This window comes from Corylus avellana, chromosome 10 (genome assembly GCF_965113065.1).
Source record: "Corylus avellana chromosome 10, dhCorAvel1.hap1.2, whole genome shotgun sequence".
Classification (NCBI taxonomy): domain Eukaryota; kingdom Viridiplantae; phylum Streptophyta; class Magnoliopsida; order Fagales; family Betulaceae; genus Corylus; species Corylus avellana.
The window spans coordinates 8,407,228-8,432,120 of record NC_142499.1 but is presented as its reverse complement, the minus strand read 5'-3'; the positions used below and the strand labels follow the sequence as shown (position 1 = coordinate 8,432,120).

The 24,893-nt window shown below is 35.4% G+C and overlaps 1 protein-coding gene across 1 annotated transcript; it reads right to left on the bottom strand.

The window, feature by feature from the left end:
- Nucleotides 1-17,829: 17,829 nt before the first annotated feature.
- Nucleotides 17,830-22,505, bottom strand: LOC132191283 (10 kDa chaperonin). Its single transcript, XM_059606230.2, has 3 exons — nucleotides 22,289-22,505; nucleotides 21,370-21,509; nucleotides 17,830-18,065 (listed from the first exon to the last, which is right to left on the bottom strand). The coding sequence occupies exons 1-3, from the start codon at nucleotides 22,391-22,393 to the stop codon at nucleotides 18,017-18,019; spliced, it is 294 nt and encodes a 97-aa protein (XP_059462213.1). The 5' UTR covers nucleotides 22,394-22,505; the 3' UTR covers nucleotides 17,830-18,016.
- Between the last annotated feature and the right edge of the window lie 2,388 nt (nucleotides 22,506-24,893).

The window sequence follows — 24,893 nt, the reverse complement described above, 5'->3', positions numbered from 1 at the left end:
AATTCCGCTAGTTGTTCTTGAATCTAATTACCTTAGGTGTGGATTATAAATCCTCACTTATAGCAGGACAACCCCATATATGTAAACAATTTGAACTTGGTTCCATTCATTCCTTAATTTATGTGTCTTATGGACAACCTTGAATGGAACCCAGTTAAATGTATATACAACGGTTTTCAAGGCTTCACTCCATTAGGAGAATAGAATATTAGTAATAACTTTTAATGTCCCCTTTTCATGTACCTACCACAATACTATCTGCCTCTATCAGATCTTACGACCTTGACTTTCTTTTGTTTTGTTTCTCTGCTTCTACCTTATAGGTACTGAAAGCATTTAATGCCCAAACCTTATGATTTAGAAGATAGAGATACATAAAGCTTATATGGTTATTACCGAAAGAGATAGGATATCTCTAACCATTTAGGTAAGAAGCATGGAAAAGGTTACACTTGTACATGATCTCAAGAATTTCAAAAATCCTTTTGTTAACAACTTTAGTGGTATAGTTGGTCTGCTTTTCCTTAATGCAGTCCACATAAATACCAAAGATGGTAAATTTCAAAGAGTCGTAAAAAACTCTATCATTTATCGACCTTTTATTCTTTATAGAGATATATTCCAATCTCCAATGCCATAACATAGAGGATTTCCTCATTCATAAGACTCTAATTTATGTCAACATTTATATGCATGAATTAATTTTTCAAAAAAATTGGGATCTAGATCAATTTTAAATAGACCATTAATTTAATATTCCACTCAAAATTTTAATAATGTTCAAACTTGATTTTAAAAAAACTAAAATAGAAATTAAATTTCTAAAAGAATTGTGGAATATATAAAAACATTATTAAGGTCAAAATGACATAACTAAATTTTTAAAATTAATCTATAGATCCCAACAAATATTATTTAGAAAACCCTGCATTATGTTGACAACATAGTCCGCCAAACCAAATTCAATCCACACAGTATTTAGGATAGTCAATAAAAGAGATTCATGACAGAGTAGATGTATGAGATTACCTTTATTTCAAGTCATTTATGATACTTTATGCAATCATTCTTTATATGCCCATAATTTTCCTTAGTGTAAGAGAAACAAGTGTCTTACTTGCCATAACACTTTGTTGGCACCTTGTTCTCATTCATCAACTATTGGACATGATTGCCTATCAAGGTCTTTTCTGTCACATGAGTAACTTCTGGATTCTCATGTCTTAATCTCTCATCTTCTTGAACACAAATGATCAGAAGTTTCTTTATTGATCAGTTATCCTTATGTGTGCCCCAAGATATTTGAAAAATACCATATTTAGATGAGAGAATTTAAAATAAAATTTACCACAATGACTCAAAAACTCAACATTTAGAGACTTTATAATGAGCTATTGTGTCCTTCATTCCATAATGTGCTCAGGCACATTTTGAAACTGTAAAATATTTTACTTTAAAACTTTTCTATTAGGGTGCAAGACAAAGCCTTATTGGAACTTACTAAATGTTCCTCAATGACCTTTCTTTTGCCCTAAAACATTAAGGAATAAAACCCAAATGCTTTCCTTGATATGAGATTTCATGAACGTTGAAACTGAAGCGATTTGAATTACTACAATCGTTCATGTTTAATAATCTCATGTGGCATACTTGATTTCGTCCATACGAAACGCCAATTCAGTCTCCAAGTACCCTAAAGTAAAAGGCACATTTTCTTTTCAGTCAGGAAAAATTACCACTAGGAATTATTGGAACATAAAATACTAATAATTAAAGCAGTAGGAATACATCCAATAACCAAGAAAAATAATATAATTTAATGCTATAAAATAACCTTATTTAAATTAACCAATGTTAATTTAATAGTAAATTTCAACCTACCTATGGGCAAAGGTGCATCACGCATGAAATTTACTCTTTATTAATAAGACTAATAAATTTAGCATTAATAAATAAAATTTTCCATACCTGTGGGCCTAAGAGAAATTTTATTTTCAATGTTATATTTACTATCTTATTCTAATTAAGTCATAAAAATAAAAAAAAGGTCCTTGTGGGGATTGGCAAATTAAATTTATGAATTAATTACAACATGATGTTAATTTTCTTTAGGAAAAAATATAAAAAAAAGCCCCTCAAACTACCAGCCGTTTTCGATTTAGCCCAGTAATGTTCCAAAAGTGATAAAGTAGCCCCCCAAACTACTAAACTATTGCATTTTGGCCACTCCGTTAGTCAAAACCGTCAGTTTGGACGGAAACTACAAAATGACGTTGTTTTGTTATAGGTAAGTTACTACGATGCCCTTTTATGAAAAAAAAAAAAAAAATGGGATAAATATAAAAAAGCCCCCCAAACTAGCAGCCGTTTTCATTTTAGCCCCCTAATATTCAGAAAATGATAAAGTAGCCCCCAACAAAACGACGTCGTTTTGCAGTTTCCGTCCAAATTGACGGTTTTGATTAACGGAGTGACCAAAATGCAATAGTTTGGTAGTTTAGGGGGGCTACTTTATCACTTTTGAAACATTAGGGGGCTAAATCGAAAACGACTGGTAGTTTGGAGGGCTTTTATATATTTTTCACTTTTCTTTATGAAGTTCATATGTATAATCTTGATGCAATTATCATTATAAAATCGGGATACTGTGGCTCTTCCAAAATTATTATGATAATCACGACTTCATTAACATCCAATAATTGTATAGATGCCAAAATAAAGTTTCCAAGAATAAAAGACAACCAACATGTCAGTGGGTAAATAGTATTTTTCTAAAGTACAACCGGATAGTGTCCTAGGTAAGTGAGGGGGCGCACAACAGCACACTTAAGTCCCAAAACTTACATTGCCAAAGCTTTCTGATTGCAATTTTGGATAGTACCATAACCATTCACCAACATATGCGACTTAGTTAATTATTCTCAGGTCCAGGCATCAAGCAATTTATATTTAAACAATTAAAAGAATAGATATATCCTTAAGTTCATGCATTAAAGAAACAATAATTTAATACTGAACAATTTAAAACATAACATAAATAAAAATGGAATATTAAAACATAATAATTTGTATAGCCCAATGGTCTTGAAAGTAGATTTAGACCATTTATACCTTAAGAACTTAAATTCTAAACCCAATGAGACCCCCTTTTTCTTTTTCCTTTTTTAAAAAAAAAAAAAAAAAAAAAAAAAAAAAACTGGATGGGCTTACTTGATCCGGGTTGGGCTTCTGGGTCAGCCCACTTAATGACCCAGTTTTTTTTTTTTTTTTTTTTTTTAATAACTGGATCGGGCTTGGGTTAAAATAAACCTATACCCAATAGCCCAAAACACTAGACCCGGTTCATATGGGTTTGAAAACCCTACCCGAAAACCTTAAGTCCCAACCCAGAAAAATACCCAACCCCTTGTGTCGCCGCCCCTTCCCCTTCCCCATTCTTCGGCCATCGGCGCCACATCCTTAATGCGCTGGCCACCACCCATTTGCTTCAGACGACACTGACCGGCAAGAAGCCGTGGCGCCGTCTAAATCCACAGGTAGCCCGTGCAGGGCTGCCGTTGCTTGAGTCCCAAGCGGCCCGATGCAGGCTGCCGCTCACTTTATGCGGCCAAACGCCACTGCAAGTGGGTAGAACAAACAGTGCTTTATGCGGCCAAAAAACAGCTGCCAGGTGGGGAAAGTTGATGCACAACCGGTGGCCAAAATTGCCCCTGCCCTGCTTCCTTATGCGGCGAAACGCCACTTGTTGGTGATTGGGCACTGGGTCACGATGGGTTACTCATGGGCGTGCGTCTTCGGCTGGTTAAGAACAATGGTTCTTGTACAAAGACATAAGGGCAATATGGTCAAAGCCTCTCCAAGGACACCCAAAAATTGTTAGTTTTAATCCAAAATAGAACAATACGTGCAATACCATTTCAGAAATAAAACACTCACAGTGTTAAAGTTGCATGCCTTGTTCCAATCAGATTATCAACAATCGAAATATATAAAACTAAACAATTTTCACAAATCGAGCATAATAAACAACACAACTTAATGCTGAGCAAACATGGCACAGAGATAGCTCTGATACCACATGTTAAAATTCTATATATATTAAATGTTAATTAATAATAAAACTAGAAAGGTAAATAATTTAATATATATGTACCTCCGGCCATTGCTTTGCTCAAGCAGGTTGAAGAACAACTTCACAGCAACCAAACTAGAAAACTAAAATTATTGAGAGGTTCTTCTGACCTATGCCGTCCCAATTGATGGAATACACATGCCTTATTTATAGGTAGGTCAGGGACCCTCAATTAGAGCTGTTACTGATGTGGTATTTTTGTGACTAAAAATATCAATTAAAAATAACCACTCGCAATAAGACGAATCTTTGTAGGATACGGCTATATTGAGGGTGCCGAACCTCAAGGACTGCAAGGATTTAATTATCAAAATTTAAAAGATCAAAGTTAACTTAATTAAAAGAGAGTGATTTGTTTGTGTGAATTTAAAGTGCATAAAATAAACGGAAATAAAAGAGTAAATATATGAGAGAGAGAGTAGGGTATTGATTTCTCCACTATCCGCACACCAATGGTTAACCATATTTAATTCTAGCAATTCTTTCTATGTATGTTATAATTTAAACAAGAAAACATATGAAAATAAATTCATGCGATCAACGGAATAGCATAACCCATCTTTGGTCGGCACGGATCGTCTACCTAAATTACACTAAACTAGGGTGTAGTACGATCCGTCTTTCCTAGGTATAGTCTATCTAATCCTATTGATTACATGCCAATTAAGAACCATTGTATAACCATCATTCTTATAATCACAGAAAATAAGAATGATTTGAGTTCAACAATAGTAAAATAATTTCTAAGACAAGATAAGAATCTTACTATTATTGAATTGGAGTTAAAAACAATTGCATTTAATATGAAGAACAGAAATCAATTGTAGCAATCCTCAGAGTTATACAATCAACATGCATAAATTGAAAGACTAGAAATTAAATACAATCAAACCATTGTGCTTGGAAAGGGTTACATCAATACCCCACAATTGGGTTTAGCTGCTCATGATCTTCTAGACTTCACAGACAATTTTACTGAATTTTGCTCTAGAAAGCGGTGTGTCTGTTTACAATATTTAGAGCCCTATTTATAGGGAATTGGAAAACCCTACAACCCTAGAAATCCTCATAAAATTGGAAGTCAGTCTCACAGTCTAACTGGGAGACTGAAATCCAAGCCCATGCTGGAGAAAGACTTCTTCCGTGCTGTACACACCCGAGTGGGCTCGATCCGAGGTCTTGTACGCTCGAGCGCAGTGCGCTCGAGCTTAGCTTTTGTGCGCACGAGCGCATTGCACTCGATCCCTGGCCGCAGATGCTCGAGCGCAGGTGCACTCGATCTCAAGGGTACTGCGATCAATCCTAGCTCCAGAATACTCAATTTGGTGTCCTTTTAAGCCCAATTTCCAATGGTTTGTCACATAAGACCTGAAACACAAAAACAAAACAAAATCAAACAAATAACAATGCTAAGGAATTAACATATGTAAATTAAGGGGCTTGAATGTGCAACATTCGGCGCTTATCAGTTACCTTAATTATTCCTCCCATCAAGGAATAAAAATTAAATAAATACAGCTAATTGATTCCACAGAATAAAATCAATAATGAAATCAAATACTTGTTCCACAAGAATTAAATCAGCAATTTAATTCAAAATATTTGATTTCACACAATAAGCTTTAACTGGAATAAATTACTGAATACCGCAATTACATATATTTTATAATTACAATAATATATGTGACATAAGGGACATACTTTAAATGGAATTTCTTACTGAAAAACCCTAAACAGATAAATATCACAATTTTATGCGTAATTAATGGATATATAAATCTAAGCAAACAATCACCAAACACAAGTAAAATCAAACACAAAGATTTTGGTGACAAAGAGGAAACCTTTTAGAAAACGTTCTAAAAGTAAAACTTCTTTGAGGCAGCCAAACCCAGGAAATCACTATCAAAAGATTATCCAGAGATTACAGCCACTAGGAACACTTACAACCCTTTGCAAGACCTTGGCTCTGTAAGATCGACAAGCCTCCAACTCGTCTCCTCACTCACAATCTTCTTCAACATGATTCTCCTTTATCGGACCCTTCCGATAGACTTCACTTAAGCACACAATCAAAATTAACAAAAATCCTCTAAGAGGAATAATTTGGCTCTCAACAAATATTCTCTCTCAACACAGCCTCTCACAAAACCTAGCCTCCTGTTTTCTACCTCTCTCTCTCTCTCTCTCTATAAAGTTATTTATATATGAGAGAATCAAGCCCTCGCCACGTCACCCATTAAAACACGTTTTTTGGGCATTCTACGACGGGCCGTCCGAACGGGGGTAAGTGTTTGTTCGGATAGAACTAGTTTTCACGAAGAAAACTAATTCTCGTACTTTGGTGTCCGGACAACATTGTTCCCCTGTCAGGACTGCCATTGCTTCAACAGAGAAAGAGAGTCTCTGTTTTTTCTGTCCGGACATAGAGAACTTGTTGTCCGGACAACCACTTCTCAACCCCTTGGATCTCTCGGAATACTGTTGAGTCTTTGGATCACCGAATTAGCCAACAAAAGCTAACAAACTCCCCCTTTGGCAATTCGGTGACAAAACCAAATCTTCCCATATTTACTCCCCCTTTTTGTCACAAAATGACAAAGGTCTTTATGTTTCCGGAAACACTTCACAAAATACATCAAGATATATGAGGAATAAGAATACATAAATAAAACTCATGATAAAAAAATGACGTAGAATGAAAGATCATAAAGAAACATCAGCAAAACTCTCCCTCAATGAATGACTCAATTATCAACAAGAAACTGGAAAAGCAAAACATGTTTCTCTCCCTCAAAAGTCAAATGAACACACATGATATACACATCAATGACTCATGTATTGCACAATGAATATCTCAAACATGCTCCAAATATGCAAAATATACATGAGACTAAAAATGGCAATAAACTCATATTGCTTAACCCAAGCAAAGAAAAATGTTCCATTCAACCCATGCTTGTGTGGTGTGTGTGTAAGCCATCCAAAGAGAAAAATTTTCAACTTACAAAATGAGGAGAAAGTTTCACCACCATGAGGTTTTGACAAGTATATCAAATCAAAAGTCAAACCTTATCCTACTAGGGCCTAGCCACCCTCATCCTATACATTTCTCTTTGTAAAACATTTTGCACAAGTTTGACACAGTGAAGTAAATTCCTTTTGAAATATGATCTTTTGATTTTATTTGTTTCACTATTTTGTTTATTTTTCTCTTTAAGAAAGTGTCCTTAAACTTTTGGTGCTTATCACAAAAGAGAAAGCATGAATTTTTAAGCCCTAGGTTCAACTAGCATATGGTCAATTTGAAGAATATGACTAGTCAAAAACCTCATATGGTTACCTAACAGACCTCACAAATAAAGTGAAACAAAACCTCAATTTAAGCTTAAATGTGCACAAGAGATAAAGCATAGGCGAAATGTACCACGTAAGCACAGGCTTTAGGTAACCACAAAAACAAGTCCATTGACACAAATTTTCATCTCCATGCATATTAAGAACTTTCCAAGACGCAAGGAATTAAATCCATAAAAAACAACATGAAAAATTAATGGACTGTCTAGGTGCATAAGACAAAATAAAGAAAAGAGAGAGAAAAAAAAAATTGTCTTTTTGTTATTTTTCACAAAAGAAATGCACACAAACAAAATACAATTTCAAAACAAAATAAAACAAAAATGCAATGCAAAACGAAAAACAACATGCTCTAGGATATGCAAGAAAATCAATCCTAGGCATGTGGGTGACTCACCTAACATAAGGTGAGATCATCACCACTCCCCCTTAAGGAGTGAATGGTATCATCCTTCCTAACCCAAAATCGAGAAATCTTAGGTCTAGACTTATGACTTTGCTCAAACTTATCTAGCCTAGATAGCATTTCTCTTATCATTATGACCAAACCCTCACTTTCTTTCCTATAATAAGAATTTTCATTTATATGCACATGAGGTTTCAAATTAAAACACTGAGGTCGAATGTGACCCACTTTTCCACAGTGATGACATGTAGGAACAAACCATTGAAAAGGTAATTTCCTAGGAGGATGCACGGCTCTAGGTGTAGGGTAAGATGCATGAGGCTCAGTATAGATTTTCTTACCTTTCTTACCTTGAGGAGTCGGAGCAACTGCTTGCTTTTCTTCACTTGAAGATTCTTCTACTTTCACTAGTTTAACAAAAATAGTCTTTGAAGTAAAAGCACAATTGGAAGACAAAAAAGCAGTTTTATCAAATCCTAAGCCAAATCTGTCACTAGAATGCTTTTGAATATGCAACATTTTATCAAGCTTATCACTAGAGAATTTACTCAAGTGATTTCTAGATGCAATCAGATCATTTTAAAGGGATTTATTTTTAACAATTAAAACATGATTTTCAGATTTGAGAGTATTGCAAACAGCATGTGAATCACTCAAAGATTTCAACAAATTATCCCTTTCAAGCTCAAGATTCTTAAAATCCTTAACAATTTTCAACTTAGTATTTCTAAGCATAGAAAACTTTTCCATTAAATTGTTAAAGGAGTTTTGAAGATCATTAACCCTATTTGATTCAATATCAGAGGCAGACTGAACATCTAATTGATTAGAATCATCATAATCATAGGATGCAACAAATGCCATATAATTAGGAGTTTCTTCCTCATCAATGTCACTCAAGGTAATATTGAAGGCTTTTTGACCTTTTGGCTTATTACTCTTGATGTTAGCACAAGCCTTTCGCACATGACGATAGCCAGAACACTCATAACATTTTGGACCACATGGGTCTCTTTCATTTCTATCCTGAGTACTCTCTTTTTGTTTTCCAAATTTCTTAGAAATTGTATGTTCATTCCTAAAATACCTTCTAGCTATCAAGGCAAGTTCCTCATCATCTAGTGAATCCTCATCAGATAACTCATCAGAGTTCTTCCTAAGAGTTCTAAGGGCAATATCCTTATTTTTCTTAGGTTGAGGAAAGGAAAACTCATAAGTTTGAAGAGCACCAACTAACTCTTCTATCCTCATGGTATTAAGATCAGTGCATGACTCAATAGCAGTTACCTTCATTCTGAATCTTTTAGGGAGTGATCTCATAACTTTACTAATAAGCTTAGTGTCAGAAACTTTCTTTCCTAGATTTATCATGGAATTTCTAATTTCACTAAGTTTACCAAAAAATTCATTGAATGTCTCATCCTCTAACATTTTAATATCCTCAAATTGAGAAACTAACATTTGAAGTTTTGAAGCTTTAACAAGATTAGTTCCTTCAAACGTAGTTTCTAGGATCTCCCACACATCCTTGGCACTATCACAATTTGAAATTCTGGAGAACTCAGTTTGTGAAATTGCCAAGCAAAGAGCATTTATAGATTTGTCATTCGCCATACGAGTTTGTTTTTCAACATTAGACCATTCAGTTGTCGACTTAGGCTCCGTTTACTTCGACGTAAAATGGTTTCCAGAAAATGATTTTTGTATTTTATGATGTTCACTTCGACGTAAAATAGGGGTCAACGGAAAATATTTTCCTTTTGACTGAAAATTCTTCTTTAATTTTCAGAAAATGGTTTACGGTTTTGAAAACCGTAAACTATTTTCCGACTATGAGCATCTCATTCTTGAATCGATGGACTTTGCCAAGACCCGCCCAGAACCTCGCCGGGACTTGACCGGGACCTGCTCGGGACACGCTCAGGACCTGCCCGGGACTTGACCAGGACCTGCCCGGAACTTGCTCGAGACTTCACTGGGACCCGCTCGGGACCCACCCGGGACCCACTCGGGACCTGGCCAGGACCAACCTGGGACCTGCTCGGGACCTGACCGGAACCCGCACGAGACATGACCGGAACCCGCCCGGGACCTGCCTGGGACCCGCCCGGGACTCTCCCGGGACTCCCAGGACTTGCCCGAGACTTGCCCGGGACCCACCCAGGACCCGCCCTGGACCTGCCCAGGACCCCGGCGAGACCTTCCTAGGACCCCAGCGGGACCTGCCTAGGACCCACCCTAGACCTAACAGGGACTTGCCTAGGACCCTCCCGGGACTTGACCGGGACCTGCCCAGGACCTGCCTGGGACCCACCCTGGACCCCAGCGGGACCCGCCCGAGACCTGCTCGGGACCCGCCCGGGACCTAATCGGGACTTGCCCGGGACCCTCCCGGGACTTGCCAAGGACCTACCCGGGACTTGACCGAGACCTGCTTGGGACTTGTTCGGGACCCGCCCGGGACCTGACCGGGACCCGGGAAGTCCCGAGCAGGTCCCAACGAGGTCTCGAGCAAGTCCTAGGCGGGTCCCGGTCAAGTCCAGGTGGGTCCCGGGCGAGTTCCGGTCAAGTCCCAGCGAGGTCCCGAGTAAGTCCCAGGAGGGTCCCAGGCAAGTCCCGGGTGGGTCCCGGTCAAGTCCTGGGCAGGTCCCGAGCAAGTCCCGGTCAAGTCCCGGTCAAGTCCTGGGCGGGTCCCGGGCAGGTCCCGATCAAGTCCCGGTCAAGTCCTAGGAGGGTCCCAGGCAAGTCCCGGTCAAGTCCCGGGTAGGTCCCGGTTAAGTTTTGGCGGGGTCTCGGGCAGGTCCCTGCAGGGTCTTAAACAAGTCCCGCGTAGGTCCCGAAGAATCTTATAGAAAAAAATATATTAAAAAAAATTATTTTTCGTGTGCAAGGTAAACGCCGTAAAATGTTTTCAACGAAAAATATTTCAGAGAAAATGGCTTTCTTGAAAATATTTTACAAAGGAAACCATTTTACGTTGAAGTAAATGGAGCCTTATCTGGAGCTTTAAATCCAGATTCAATGACATGCCAAACATCTATAGATTTTAAGAAAAATCTCATATGGGACTTCCAATAGCCATAATTTGATCCATCAAAATTAGGCACAGTGTTAAGGGTTTGAGACATTTTAAACAATAAACAGGATCACACACTCAGGTATTAAATCCAAACAGAGTGAACCCGCTCTAATACCAATTGAAAAACACTAGACAGATAAATATCACAATTTTATGCAGAATTAACGGATATATAAATCTAAGCAAACAATCACCAAATACAAGTAAAATCAAACACAAAGATTTTTGTGACAAAGAGGAAACCTTTTAGAAAACGTTCTAAAAGTAAAACCTCTCTGGGGCAGCCAAGCCCAAGAAATTACTATCAAAAGATTATCCAGAGATTACCTAGGAACACTTACAACCCTTTGCAAGACCTTGGCTCTGTAAGATTGACAAGCCTCCAACTCGTCTCCTCGCTCACAATCTTCTTCAACATTATTCTTCTTTATCGGACCCTTCCGATAGACTTCAATTAAGCACACAATCAAAACTAACAAAAGTCCTCTAAGAGGAATAATTTGGCTCTCAACAAATATTCTCTCTCAACACAGCCTCTCACAAAACCTACCTCCTGTTTTCTACCTCTCTCCCTATAAAGTTATTTATATATGAGAGAATCAAACCCTAGCCACGTCACCCATTAAAACACGTTTTTTGGGCATTCTATGACGGGCCGTCCGGACGGGGGAAAGTGCCAGTCCGGACAGAACTAGTTTTCACGAAGAAAGCTAATTCTCGTACTGTGGTGTCCGAAAAAAACTTTAAACTTTAGTGACGTGCGGATTTTTGACACGTCACCCTTTGGTGTCGTGTCAAATCTGACACATCACGAAAGTTTTGGTGAGGTGCCAATATTGACACATCACCATTTGGTGACGTGCAAAATTGGCACGTTACCAAAACTTTCGTGACGTGTCAAAAATCCACACATCACTAAAGTCACAGTAGCAACACCCTGATTTTTGACTTGTCACACATGTCACTAAACATTATTAACCTTTTTTTGACCTTAACACGTCACTAATGGGTAGTCAGTAAAAAAATAAGTTTTTTGTAGTGATTCTAAACCAAACTATGTGGCCAATATGTTCAACTGTTTACGTTAAAAATATTCTTTTTGCATGTCACCTATCTTCGTTTGAATGAAATGGTCCATTCCTAAAAAAATTCTTCTATGTATTGAGCCTAATTTCTACTTTTAGGTGTCACCACGCTTAAACTTGTCATGACTGGGACATATATTTGATTATTATTTTTGTCGTTTAATTTCTTTACACTTTGTATTACTCTTTCAGATCTTTGAATAGTTTTTTTTGAACCAATATAATGTTATTTCTAAAATATACATTTTTACTTATTTATTTTTTATATCACATCCTTACCCGTAGATATGAATAAAATTTGAATCTTACCATTAAAAGTATGGGTTAAATTCACTACCCCTGAAGTTTGGGGGGTTTTTCAATTCGAACTCCAATGTTTAAAAACTCTCAATGTGCCCCCTAATGTTTCAAAAAATTTCAATTCAAATCCTCCATCACTGTTTTCCATTTAATTGGATGGAAATCATCCCACGTGCGTCTCACGTGGAATTTTGATGCCCTCTATTCCAATTTTACCATCATTAAAACCTATGAAACTATGTAGTTACCCTCAATTTCATAGGTTTTAATAAGGATAATTACGTAGTTTCATAGGTTTTAATGAGGGCAAAATTGAAATAGAGGGTATCAAAATCCCACGAGAGACACATGTGAGATGATTTCCGTCCAATTTGACGGAAATTAGTAACGGATGGTCTAAATTGAAAATTTTTGAAGCTTTAGGAGGCTACATTGTCAATTTTTAAACATTAAGGTTCAAATTGAAAAACCCCTGAAACTTCAGGGGTAAAGCGAATCTTCCCCTAAAAATATTGTTTGCAAAGGGACACTATGATATACCCAACAAGTAGACCACAAACATCTGGCACAAGTCATTCGACAATTGGACCCCTCAGCTCAAAAGTTACGATGTATTTACAAAATTTATCACATTCTTAAACAATTCTTTGTAATTTCACGATAAATTCCAGTTTCAATTTTTTTTATTTAAGTCCATTCGTAATTCATAAATGCTAATTTTATGTGCAAATTAGAAGATGTTGTGTGTGTGTCTTTTTTCTTTTCTTTTTTTCGTCATATTCTAAGCAATGGTAAGTTATTTAAATAATCTTATACACTTTTATATGCTCCCTTTTGAAGCCAACATGTTCTTTCACATATCCGTATGAAAAGTGTAGGAAATTCAAATAGACAGCTTGATTGTACAATCTCACCCAAAGTCGAATTCCCAACTACAAATTCAAATACAACTTTGATGCTAGACTAGACACAACATTTTCCAACAATAGAATATTAGAAATTACCCTATGAGTATAATAAAATTTCATGGGTCACGAAACGTGACCTTAACCAGAATTCATGTTAGTCAAGAGGCATCAAGCGTTTCCAAGGTCACCACTCTTAAAAAACTCTTGGCTTAGTTAAAAACATAATTTTTCTTTTTTCTATAAACTAAGTAAATTTCAAATTACGATGTACCCAACAAGTTTTTTTTTTTTTTTTTTCATATTCTAAGCAATGGTATGTAATTTAAATAATCTTATACACTTTTATATGCTATCTTTTGAAGCCAACATGTTCTTTCACATATCCTTAAGAAAAGTATACGAAATTAAAATAGACAGCTTGATTGTACAATCTCACCCAAAGTTAAATTCCCAACAACAAATTCAAATGCAACTTTCATGCTCGACTAGACACGACATTTTCCAAAAATAGAAACTCCTAGAAATTGCTCGATGAGTATAATAAAATTTCAAGGGTCACGAGACATGACCTTAACCAAAATTCATGTTAGTCAAGAGGCATCAAGTGTTTCCAAGGTTACCACTCTTAAAAAAACTCTTGGCTTAAATAAAAGCATAATTTTTCTTTTGCTATAAACTAAGTAAATTTCAAATTATGATATTTATAAATTCAAAATGTCTTTGTAGATTATGGATTCATCCTAGAGTTGCTAAAAATAAGCAATCCCAAGAGAGGGAGAGGAACTATGGATGGAAGTGATATGAAAGGTATTATAGTGATGATAATGTTGTGAGTAACCCTTTTTCTAGTTCTGGTGCATGCAAATGAGGATCATCCCCTTCCCCTTTTCGCTCCACCTCTACAAACCTCTCTAAATCCCTTTCCACTTTCTGCTCAACTTCTCTCTTTCTCTCAACCTCTACAACCCTCTCAACATCCCTTTCCACTTTCCACTCAACTTCTCTCTTTCTCTCCACACGATGATGCTAAATCACGAAAGAAGAAAACTTCCAAACAAAGTAATGGTTTAAGAGCACTTACTGAAGAACAAAAGGAAGAATTAAAAAAGTGTTATAGAATGTGCAATAAGCACAGGGTAGAATTGCCAAATGAACCTTTCTTTGACTTGAATCGTGTTGAAAGATGCCGAAAAGATTGCCGACGCGAACTTGGCTTAGCATTGTAATGTACTATTAGTTGCACAAAGTCCATGAACACCAATATTGGATCTAGTATACTTCCTCACATGCCCCTCTCTCTCTCCATATGTTGTTTCTAAATAAACCTCCGAAGAGAAAAGCATTGTATTTCCTAATATTTCTTCTTTATATTTTAAGTTTATATATTATGGTATTTGTTTGGCCACTTCTTTATATTTTGAGTTTATTATGGTATTTGTTTGGCCACTTCATAGAAAAGAAATACAAAATTGTAAGCCTCTCTCTCTCTCTTCATTATATGTTTCCATTTGAGAGCACTCGAGACCAATTTCGATTTTAGCACAAGATAACAAAATGGGTAACATACATTTTTAACATTAACTAGTGCGAAAATTTTATTTTTAATTTACACCACAAATCCTTACAAAATTATAAATACGTGTTTCTTTTTTAGGGCTAGACAACCCAGGTACTCAGATCATTTAATTTTTTATGCTGGGTAGAAAGTCATCACTCCAGTTTACTTGAGAGAAAAAGCAAGTATTCTTGAACCAAAGCCTAAGGCATTGCTTGACAAAAGACTTCAGAAGTCCCAATTCTTTCAAAAAAATTTAACTTCCCAATATTCTTACTTTTTTATAGCACATCAATTATTTTTTATTATTATTTAAACAAAAAACCTACTATAAAACAAACTTTTTGCACTTTCATTTTAGAGAGTTATTCTCTTTTCGCCTGTCATTTTTTTAATTTATGTCAAGAAAAACTATTTGTGAACCTAATTTAGAAATAAAGTGATACTAAAAATGTGTCTTTTTGACGAGTGAATAGTAACTTACTTGTCATAAACTGCAATTTTTTTTTTTTTTTGTTAAAAATAGATTCTCGAAGATTCTACCATTCAGTAGAGGATCCCAAGGCAAGCACAATGGGATTTTAATTGAATCAATTTGAGTCCGTGTCATTCAGTTTTCATCTAAAACACGTTTTAAGGTGTAAGGTCAAAATACCTCAAAATTTTGAATTAGAGAATTCCTTAAGTTAGATTGCGCGAGTTTGTAAGTGTTTCTATTTTCCTTTAATATTTGTTGTTTTTCTAGTGTTAGAGTTTTGTCGCTAAATGGCCAGGTGAGGAGATTGTTAGGTTTTTTAAATTAGCCCTATTGGATGTGTCAAAACTCAATGTTTGTGTTCTTTTCATATTTGAAATGGTTTAGTCCAATAAAGGAGAATCACGTGTGAAGAAGATTGTGAACAAGGAGACAAGCTAGAGACTTGTCGATTGTCGATCTTACAGAGCCAATGACTTACAAAGGGTTGTAAGTGTTTCCCCGTGTTTGTAATCTCGGAATATTTTGTTATAGTAATTTCTTAGGTTTGGCTGCCCCGGAAAGGTTTTACTTTTAGAATAAATTCTAAAATGTTTCTTCTTTGTCACCGAAGTCATTGTCTGATTGATTTACTGTTTTGATTATTTTGGTGATTGATTGTTTATAGATTACTATCTATTAATTCTGCATATTGTGTGATATATACCTGCATAGCATTTTTCAGTCTAGAATTTACATTGGGTTGTACGTTTTCTTGTGTTCGTATTATGGATCTTCTTTGCTAGTGATTTCATAAGTTTAGCTACTCCAAAGTAATTTTTTTCATTTAATATGTTCAAAAGATTTTTCACTTTATCAACAAAATCCTCGTTTTAATTGTGATTGATTTTGTGTTGTTATCTATGTGCTCTATTGTTGAATAATTTTAATATGTGAAAAATATTGCTTGTTTGGTTTATTTGGAGATGGATCCGTTCATCAGGTTCTTTCAATCTATTTATGACATATCTAATCATAGATCAGAGCTCTAGTGATTTCTTGTGTTCATGATTATAGTTTTTAAAATATATATATTATAGCAAAATTTCACCGCAATTACAGTGACAAGTAGTTTTAGTAATAGCGCTCCAAAGTAATTACCTTATACACACTCCCACTTTTTTATACTCGTTTTTCTATATTTATAGATGTCTTTTAAAATCATCATTAGATTTGGAATGAATCTTTAATTTAATGGTGATTTCAAAAGCTACATATGAATATGAAAAAATTAGTGTACGTGCAGCATTACTCTACCTAAAATATTCCATGAGATTTAATTTTTAGAATCTTCACTGTAATTGAACTCATGCCACATCATCGAACCATATGAAAACTCAAAACAATATTAAAAAAAAAAAAAAAAAAAAAATCCTAGTTGACGTCATTTCTCCCTTTCTCTCAGGAAAGTTGTAACATAGAAGATCCAGATGGAAGAAGGTGGGAGAGAAAAGAAGTTAAAATGGCGCATAGGTGGAGAAATAGCATCCTATTGTACAACTCTCATATAATTGGTATGACATAATAATGAAAATTAATTTTTAATTATTTTTTTATACAAGTGCTAATTTTGACTGGCATATCATCAAATTGTATGACGATGTATAACAGTTTATTAAATAGCATTACTCTTTTATTTTTATTTTTTCAAATATTGTTTTAGGTTTTAACATGGATCATTAACATGACATATTTGTGACCATGAAGTGTAATGAACGACAAGGAATTTAGGAAAGTGCATACCTTGCAATGCAGGAAATCTAGATCTTATAACTTTATCGCCCGGCTTGGATTTAGGGCTAACAATTTTTTATACGACTCATAAACTCGACACGAATTTAGAAGAGGGTTAGAATTTAATAAACAAGTCAATCGCAAGTCGACACGCTTGACCAATTTATGAAATTATATATATTTTGTATGATAAATACATATTGAAATGAATCAAACAAGTGGTGTTTGAATTGAAACAACTCAAACAAGTCATGTTTGATTAGGTTAAACAAGTTAAATGAGTCGTATTTAGGTCTAAATTATGTCAAACAAGTTGGCCCGTTTACTAAACGAACCAAGCAGGCCGTTTAAGAATTGAAGAGTTTAACCTATTTATCTAAAACAAATCGTGTTCAGGTTGACCCTTAATGGGTTAGCGAGTCAAGCAGTTAAAACTCAACCGCCAATCCAAATCGCCAGTCCTACCTGAATTCCATCCCCAAGGATGCCCTGCAAGTTCTAAGGCAAGGATCCATGCAACTTGTAAGATAGTAAGAAAGAGTTAATTGTTCCCAAGGTTTCTTATAAGTTCACTCCTTATTTCTTGAACGAAAACACTTGGAGCAATTGTTGATACTATGGATAGCGTTCCTAGAGAGAAGAGCAGAGTTACATGAGGACTATTGGGTTACAATACAGCACATGTAACCTAAAATTCTCACTGGCTGCACACATTTCACTTCAAAATATCAGAAACCCTATTCCTTAATTAAACTGGACTAAACTAAAACACCACCAAGTGGAAATAATTAAATTAAAACAAGGGACGATGATTTATTTTCAAGAGTGTGATTAATCAGATAATAGAAAAGTAAATGTTTCTTTCATCTGATGTCTCATGACCTACTACAATGTCTCATAAACTATTTCAACAGGCAGCATAGAAGGTTTCAGGACATGTAGTACATCATTCATGCAGTGTTCCCAATATGTCTTCATCTCGATACAGAAGATACCTGGAATCCATTCAAAAGGAAATTCCATTAGCATTTGGTCGCAGAAAGCCTACATTATTTATAATAAGATACTAAAATGGAAGACATTTGAAACAAAGAACAGCACAAAAAAATTAGCCCCAATTATTCTAAGAAAATGAGTTCCTATCAGGTATATTAACAAAAGACATATTTCTTGAAACAATTTTTCCTTGATGTTATTTCGTTAAAGGTAGAACTTGTAACTGGCATAACTTTCAGACGTATTGCAAGTACATTAGTAGGAGTTTCATTTACCGGCAAGTCTTCCATCAAGAGTATAATTTAGAGTTGTCAATTTTCAACACAACCCACAAACCTAACACGAAATGAGTGGGTTAAAGTTGAGAAGTCTAACCTGTTAAATTAAATGGGTCAAATTATGATTGATCAATATAGTTTTATACACATACTTCGACATTGCACAACACACAATATTTAGGTTAACAATTTTTGGCATGACCCGCAGGCCCAATACAAAATTAGCATGTTAGGGTTGAAAGGTCTGACCCATTTAATTAAATGAGTTGGGTTATGATAGACATATATAATCTTACACCCATATTTTGACGCGACCCGGACCTAATGCGTGAACATAAATTGTTATCTCTACTGTATTTTTTTTTTTTTTTTTTTTTTATAACAAGAAATCCCTCCAAAACATGGCCACTTCGTGTACCCATCCTTATAAGGTAAACTTCAAACCCGTGCAAAGCGCCTCCTTCACACAAATCGGGTAATACTCTGAAATTTGTAGGCGGGCTAACCCCATCTCTACTGTATATTGGTCTGCAAAAGCTAAACATATCCAATTCATCAGCCTTACTACTTCAACTTTCTTGTTAAGGGCAATACAAAAGTCGTTCAGAATCAAAGCCAAACAATTGCCGATAATTGTCTACCCTAGAGTAATACTATACATCACCCTTCTAGCCCCCTCTCATCCCTTCAAAGCCTATATAACGTGATCTTCCATTCCATTTGGTGCATAAAGATTGATTTTTTGGTTTAGACGACCACACCATTTAGACTTTGGGGGGTGGGAGGAAGATAGAGGAGTAATGAATAAAATTACTCATTCTAATATCATGTAACAATTTCAGTTCCGGACCTTGAGAAGGTTAGCATCTACTAACAAGCTGGAAATGGTTACAGCGATAGACTTTTTTAACGACCTTAAACCAACCAACATCCAGTAAATGTGTCGTATGGTCAAAGATCCTAAGATGCATAGAGAGATAATTATGATCCACAAGAGCAACATTATCAATAGATTACTTTGTCCATTGGGACCAGCTTTGATGGTCATGCACAGTAGCTTGAGAATCCATATCTAGGGCTTGTAGAATGTACTGTGACAATCAAAGCGCAATGAACTTGATTTTAATTCTCAAGTGAACTATATTTTGAACCCACGAGAGGAAAACTGATTGGGAATCAGCTAGGACATTTTTTTTTTAATTGAATAGTCAGTTAGGGCAATATCCAAGCAAACAAAACTATCAGCTACATGATAGTGAGAACCATACCTTGAACCTAAAAGTTAATTTTAAATTTAGAAGATATGGTAACTACATATGTACTATTACCCTAAAATGACTAGTCAATTAGTGGCTTCCCTACATTCACTTATAAAGCTCAATTTAACCTAATAAGTAAGCTATGAGACTTATCACCTATGAGTATCTTTCTATAAATCACCCACTCTATGTAGGCAACTCTTCCAATATGGGACCAGGGTGTTAACTTCCCCCTTAAACCCCTACCGTCCTCATTAGAGGTACGCCATGCGGTGCTGACAGTATTATATGGCATTACTAAGTGACTCTAATACCATTTGTAACGACTCAGAGAAAAGCGCTAACCTATTACCCCGAAAGGACTAGTCAATTTGAAGGTTTCCTATAATCACTTATAAGTTATAAAGCTAAATTTCAACTAATAAGTAAGCAATATGAGTACCTTTTTATAAATCACTCACTCTATGTGGACAACTCCTCTTCCTAATATGGGACCATGGGTGTTACAAACTCTCATCCTTAAACCTTTGACATCCTCATCAGAGCCACATCATGCGGTGCTCCACATGGCATTACTAGAAGGCTGTAATACCATTTATAACGACCCCAGAAAAAACGCTAACCTATTACCCCAAAAGGTCTAGTCAATTTGGAACTTCCTTATAATCACTTATTAAACCACCTACTCTATGTGGGTGGGTCTTCTTCCCAATATGAGACCAGGATATTACAAATGGTATCAGAATCACCTAGTAATGCCATGTGATACTGTTAGCACCACATGACATGGCCTTGACAAGGATGTCGGGGGTTTAAAGGTGGAGTTTGTAATGACCAAAAAAAAATGCTAACATATCTGTGCTATTACCCCAAAAAAATTAGTAAATTTGGAGCTTCCCTATAATCAATTATAAAGTCCAGTTTCACTTAATAAGTAAGCAATGAGAGACTTAGCATCTATGAGTATCTTTCTTTTCTTTCTTTTCTTTCTTTTCTTTTTTTATTTTTTTATGTTGGGAAACCTCTCTAAGGCAAGGCCCTCCGGATTTACCCCTGCAGAGTAAACTCCGGTCCCGTGCACCGCACCCTCGAAAGTTTCCTTACACGGAACTGGTTAAATCGCTGGCTTTTCACCAGGGAGCGTGGCCCCAAGAGATTGTTTGCACCCATAAGGTGTTGAACCTTGGACCTTAAAGGGAACAAACCTAAGACCAAGGCCTACACCACTTAGGCCAACTCCTTGGGGTTATTTATGAGTATCTTTCTATAAACCACCGATTTTATGTGGGCAACTCCTTTTCCCAATATGGGACGAGAGTATTACAAACCCAATGACCAAACCTTTCTATGAATAAAATGAACAAAGAAATCTCAGGATAATTTTGAAATGCATCAGGCTACAGACACTAATCGTACAAGTAACATGTTGTGTACAATAACCACAATATCTTCAAATATTTCAAAATCAGATATGCATAAAAAATTAAAATTAAAATTAAATAAAATAAAATAAAAATTAAATGGGTCATACCAATAGTTCATTTATGCAATTAATAACCATGCAATTAAAAAAAAAAAAAAAAAGAAAAAAAAAAAAAAAGAAAGAAAGAAAGAGAGAGAGAAGAGAAAATTTGAAGCCTCAAGTGCTAAAGAAAAACAAACCACATAACTATGATAATGATCCCATATCAAAAGTAAACAAAAAAGAATCACATGGCAGTTTATAATTGTAAGACATAATGGATGTAAGGAGAAACAACACATACTCTTTATCACCAAGCTTCACTTGAGTTCCTCCAAAATCAGGTAAAAGGACAGTGTCTCCTTCTTTTACACTAACAGGAATCAAGTTTCCCTCTTTACCACGAATCCCAGAACCCACAGCCACAACTTTTCCAGAGTTCAGCTTAAGTATCAAACAAGAGAAATTCTCAATAATGTGAGGAGATCACCACAGTAAGCACTTCAAACTAAGGTCACAATCAGGAACAAGAACAAAAAAAGAGGAAGAAGACAGCATTGAATAACAATAGCAAACAAATGGTTTATACTAAGAAAAAGTGAAACTGTCTCTGCCTGTCCGCTGAAAATGTGTAGCAAAAGGAGAGGACAAAAAACATTAAACTTAGATATCTTCCATTTTTGAGAAGCCAAAACAAAGAATATCTTCCCACTAGCCCAACACAGCTATTCAGCTCTTCTTCCCCCTCATCAACAGTCTTCTTCTACCGATCATAACAACTACAACAACAAATATGCTAATAAATTTGATTTCTATTCTGTATTCTTCTGTTTCCTCATCAACAAACATATGAATGGACAAGTACGTTAGGCTGAACAAAGAACATAAAATAGAGAAAAACGCTCTCATTCTAACACATTTTTGTCACTTAACGGATAAAAAAATGAAAGTTCCCCCAAAATTTCTTCACATAAACCAGAAACAGATAACCTTCGCATCCCATTTGACTGCTGAGAAAATGAGGGGGAAGAAATAAAAGCAACAAACTTAAGAATCTCACACTCTATTCAGCCTAATACACTTAATTTTCCTGTGATGGGTGCTGGGTTTATTCAATTTCACTTCGATTTCTCGAAAAAATAAACAAAATCCATCAGACGAAGCAGAAAAAACAGCGAAAAGAAAAAAAAGAAAGTGGGTGTCGGGCAATTGAGAGAAATAACCTTGGTGGCCTTCTCAGGGAGCAAGATTCCGGCGTGGGTCTTGGACGGAGGGACGATTTTCTCCACCAAAACCCGATTCAGCAGTGGGATCAAACGCTTCGCCATCTCAGAAACTAACAAAGAAACCAAAATGAACAAATTGATAAAGAGGCAGAGAGAGAGAGAGAGTACAAAACCCGTCGGTGAAGTCTGCGGTCGTTTTGGTTTTAGCTTGTATCTAGGGTTTAGGAAGGGTTTATCAATGTCGAAATTACACAGAAGCCCTTCCCTTATGCATCTTTTCATATTTTCACAAGGGATCGTTATGTAACTTCAGCCTTGCACCCCCCCCCCCCCCCTCGATATTGAAAACCATACCATAAATGGAACAAATTTATAAATTTTAGAGGGCTTCACTAAAAATTCCCAAAAATACAAATTTTTAGGGCAAAAGTGAGCATTTTCCTTCAAACTAAAATCTAATTTATAATGTCCCTTCAAACTTTCAATTGAGAGTTTGAGACAATATCCTCAAACAATCAAAAATTGTCAATATCTCTCCAATGACGAAAATACTCTTAGAAAAAACTTCAAAATATTAGGAATTTTTTTTTTTTTGTTTTTTTGAATTTATTGAAGTATTTATGTCTTATTGTTAAATGGGTCACACTGTGAATTGGTACGACCATGTGTCAAATTTTAAAACCATGCATTTGAGTTTGTCTCTTTCTTTTCTTTTTCTTTTTTTTGTTTTGCATGCACAAGTAAAAGGTAAAGAGAGAGGATTCGAACTAGTAAGACATGATCCCAGGCCGACTAAGTTACCCCTTGAAAATAATCATGTTTTTTTATTTAAAGTAACATTAAAACAATATTTTTTTTATTTTTCAATTATTTCATAATGTTAATGTACGAGTCCTAACTATTTCTTAGATCAGCCATTCTTCAAAATAAAAACAAATTTAAGCATTAGTTGTGATTGCCAAGTCAGTATTGTGATATAATTATAAAATAAAAAATGTGGTTTCTACCCTTACTCATAGATTTTCTTTAAGTTTAGGGAACCAAACTATTTTTTGTTTTTCTATTTAAATAAACTTTACAATAACTTTCCTTATCTCATTTAAATGTTATTTCAAATAAATGCTAGAGAAATACCATAAATGATTAATTTCCTCTCTCTATCCTTAAACAACTCTTTACAAAATTTATCTTGGCTCTCTTTGAAAACTTTTCTGGATTTTTGCCATGAATTAACCATCTCTTCTGGCATTTTCTTGTTGTTGTTGCTATTAAAGTAATTATTAAGTAATTAAATTTCCCTCTTTTTATCAGCTTAAGCTTTTGAGATAACTCGTAATTTAACATGGTATCAAAGCCAAAGGTCATGAGATCGAACCTTGACTCCGTCAAATTACCTCCCATTTAAATTAAACATTTCACGTTCTATTATAAAGGAGTTTGAGCTTACACGTGAGTGAGAGTGTTAAAGTAATGATTAAGTAATTAAATTTACCTCTTTCTATTAGCTTAAGCTTAAACCAAACCAAAGCTTACTCTTGTGGTTTGCCTCAAACATTTCTTGCATTTGCTTCAGCATCTCTTCTTGATTTTTCTTCATGGTTGTTTTTGTTTTTGGGCGGTGGTCACCTCCAACTGCATCTTTGTAAGGGCAAGTTGAAACTCACGCACTTGATCAACTTGTGTGTTTTTTGCCGTTGTTGACCTGGTTCTCATCAATCTAGACCAAGAGCTTTGATACCACTTATAACAAATTTCTATCGTCTATACTGAATTCAGATGAAGACGAATGATGCAAGATTTATGTAAGAGAAATTATATAAACTGAATATGGATTCTGATTATATTGAAAGAGGCATTCGAGGTGCCTTACCTCCTCGTGTATTTAAGGAGTAATTCGAGAAGTCACTCTATGAATGAGGTAGCTTTTAAAATCACTATTTAATCAAAATCCAATAATGATCAATCATAAGTCCAACGGTAATTTTAAAAGTCACATTAATTTTAAAATAAGACAAGAATAACTTCTAGCATTACTCGTATTTGAAAACTTCTTGTCCCGTTTACAAAGTAAACACAATGAAACTTCCGATATGTTTTCTCTCTTCTGTACTCTATTTATACCGGCCCATTGATTGACTAAGCCCAATCAGTTACAACTAATTACAATCTGTTATGCCTGGCCCAACTACTTATTATAGAAGCCCACTAACTATTAGACCTGTTATTGTGAACTTTTTGGGCCTCTCTCATGTCTGCCTTATTTGTTTTACCCTACTTTTTATTATTATTATTATTATTTATCATTTCATAGGTAAGTTGCCCTTTTTGTTCTGTTAATTTATGTCCTTTTTTTGGGGGGTGGGGTGGGGGTGGGGGGTGTGGTTTGGGGTTTGGATTTTCTCATTATGACACAAGGCACATAAAAAGATTAATGGAATTAGTTTAATGATTATAAAGCATTGTACTCTCTGAAATTATCATATTCCTTTTAGTATTTTACTCTCTGAAATTCTTACATATGATCTCTAATATTTCTACGGCCAAATGGAATTTAAAAGAAAACTCTCAAGAAACCTCAAAAAGAAAAAGAAAAGGAAGAGTA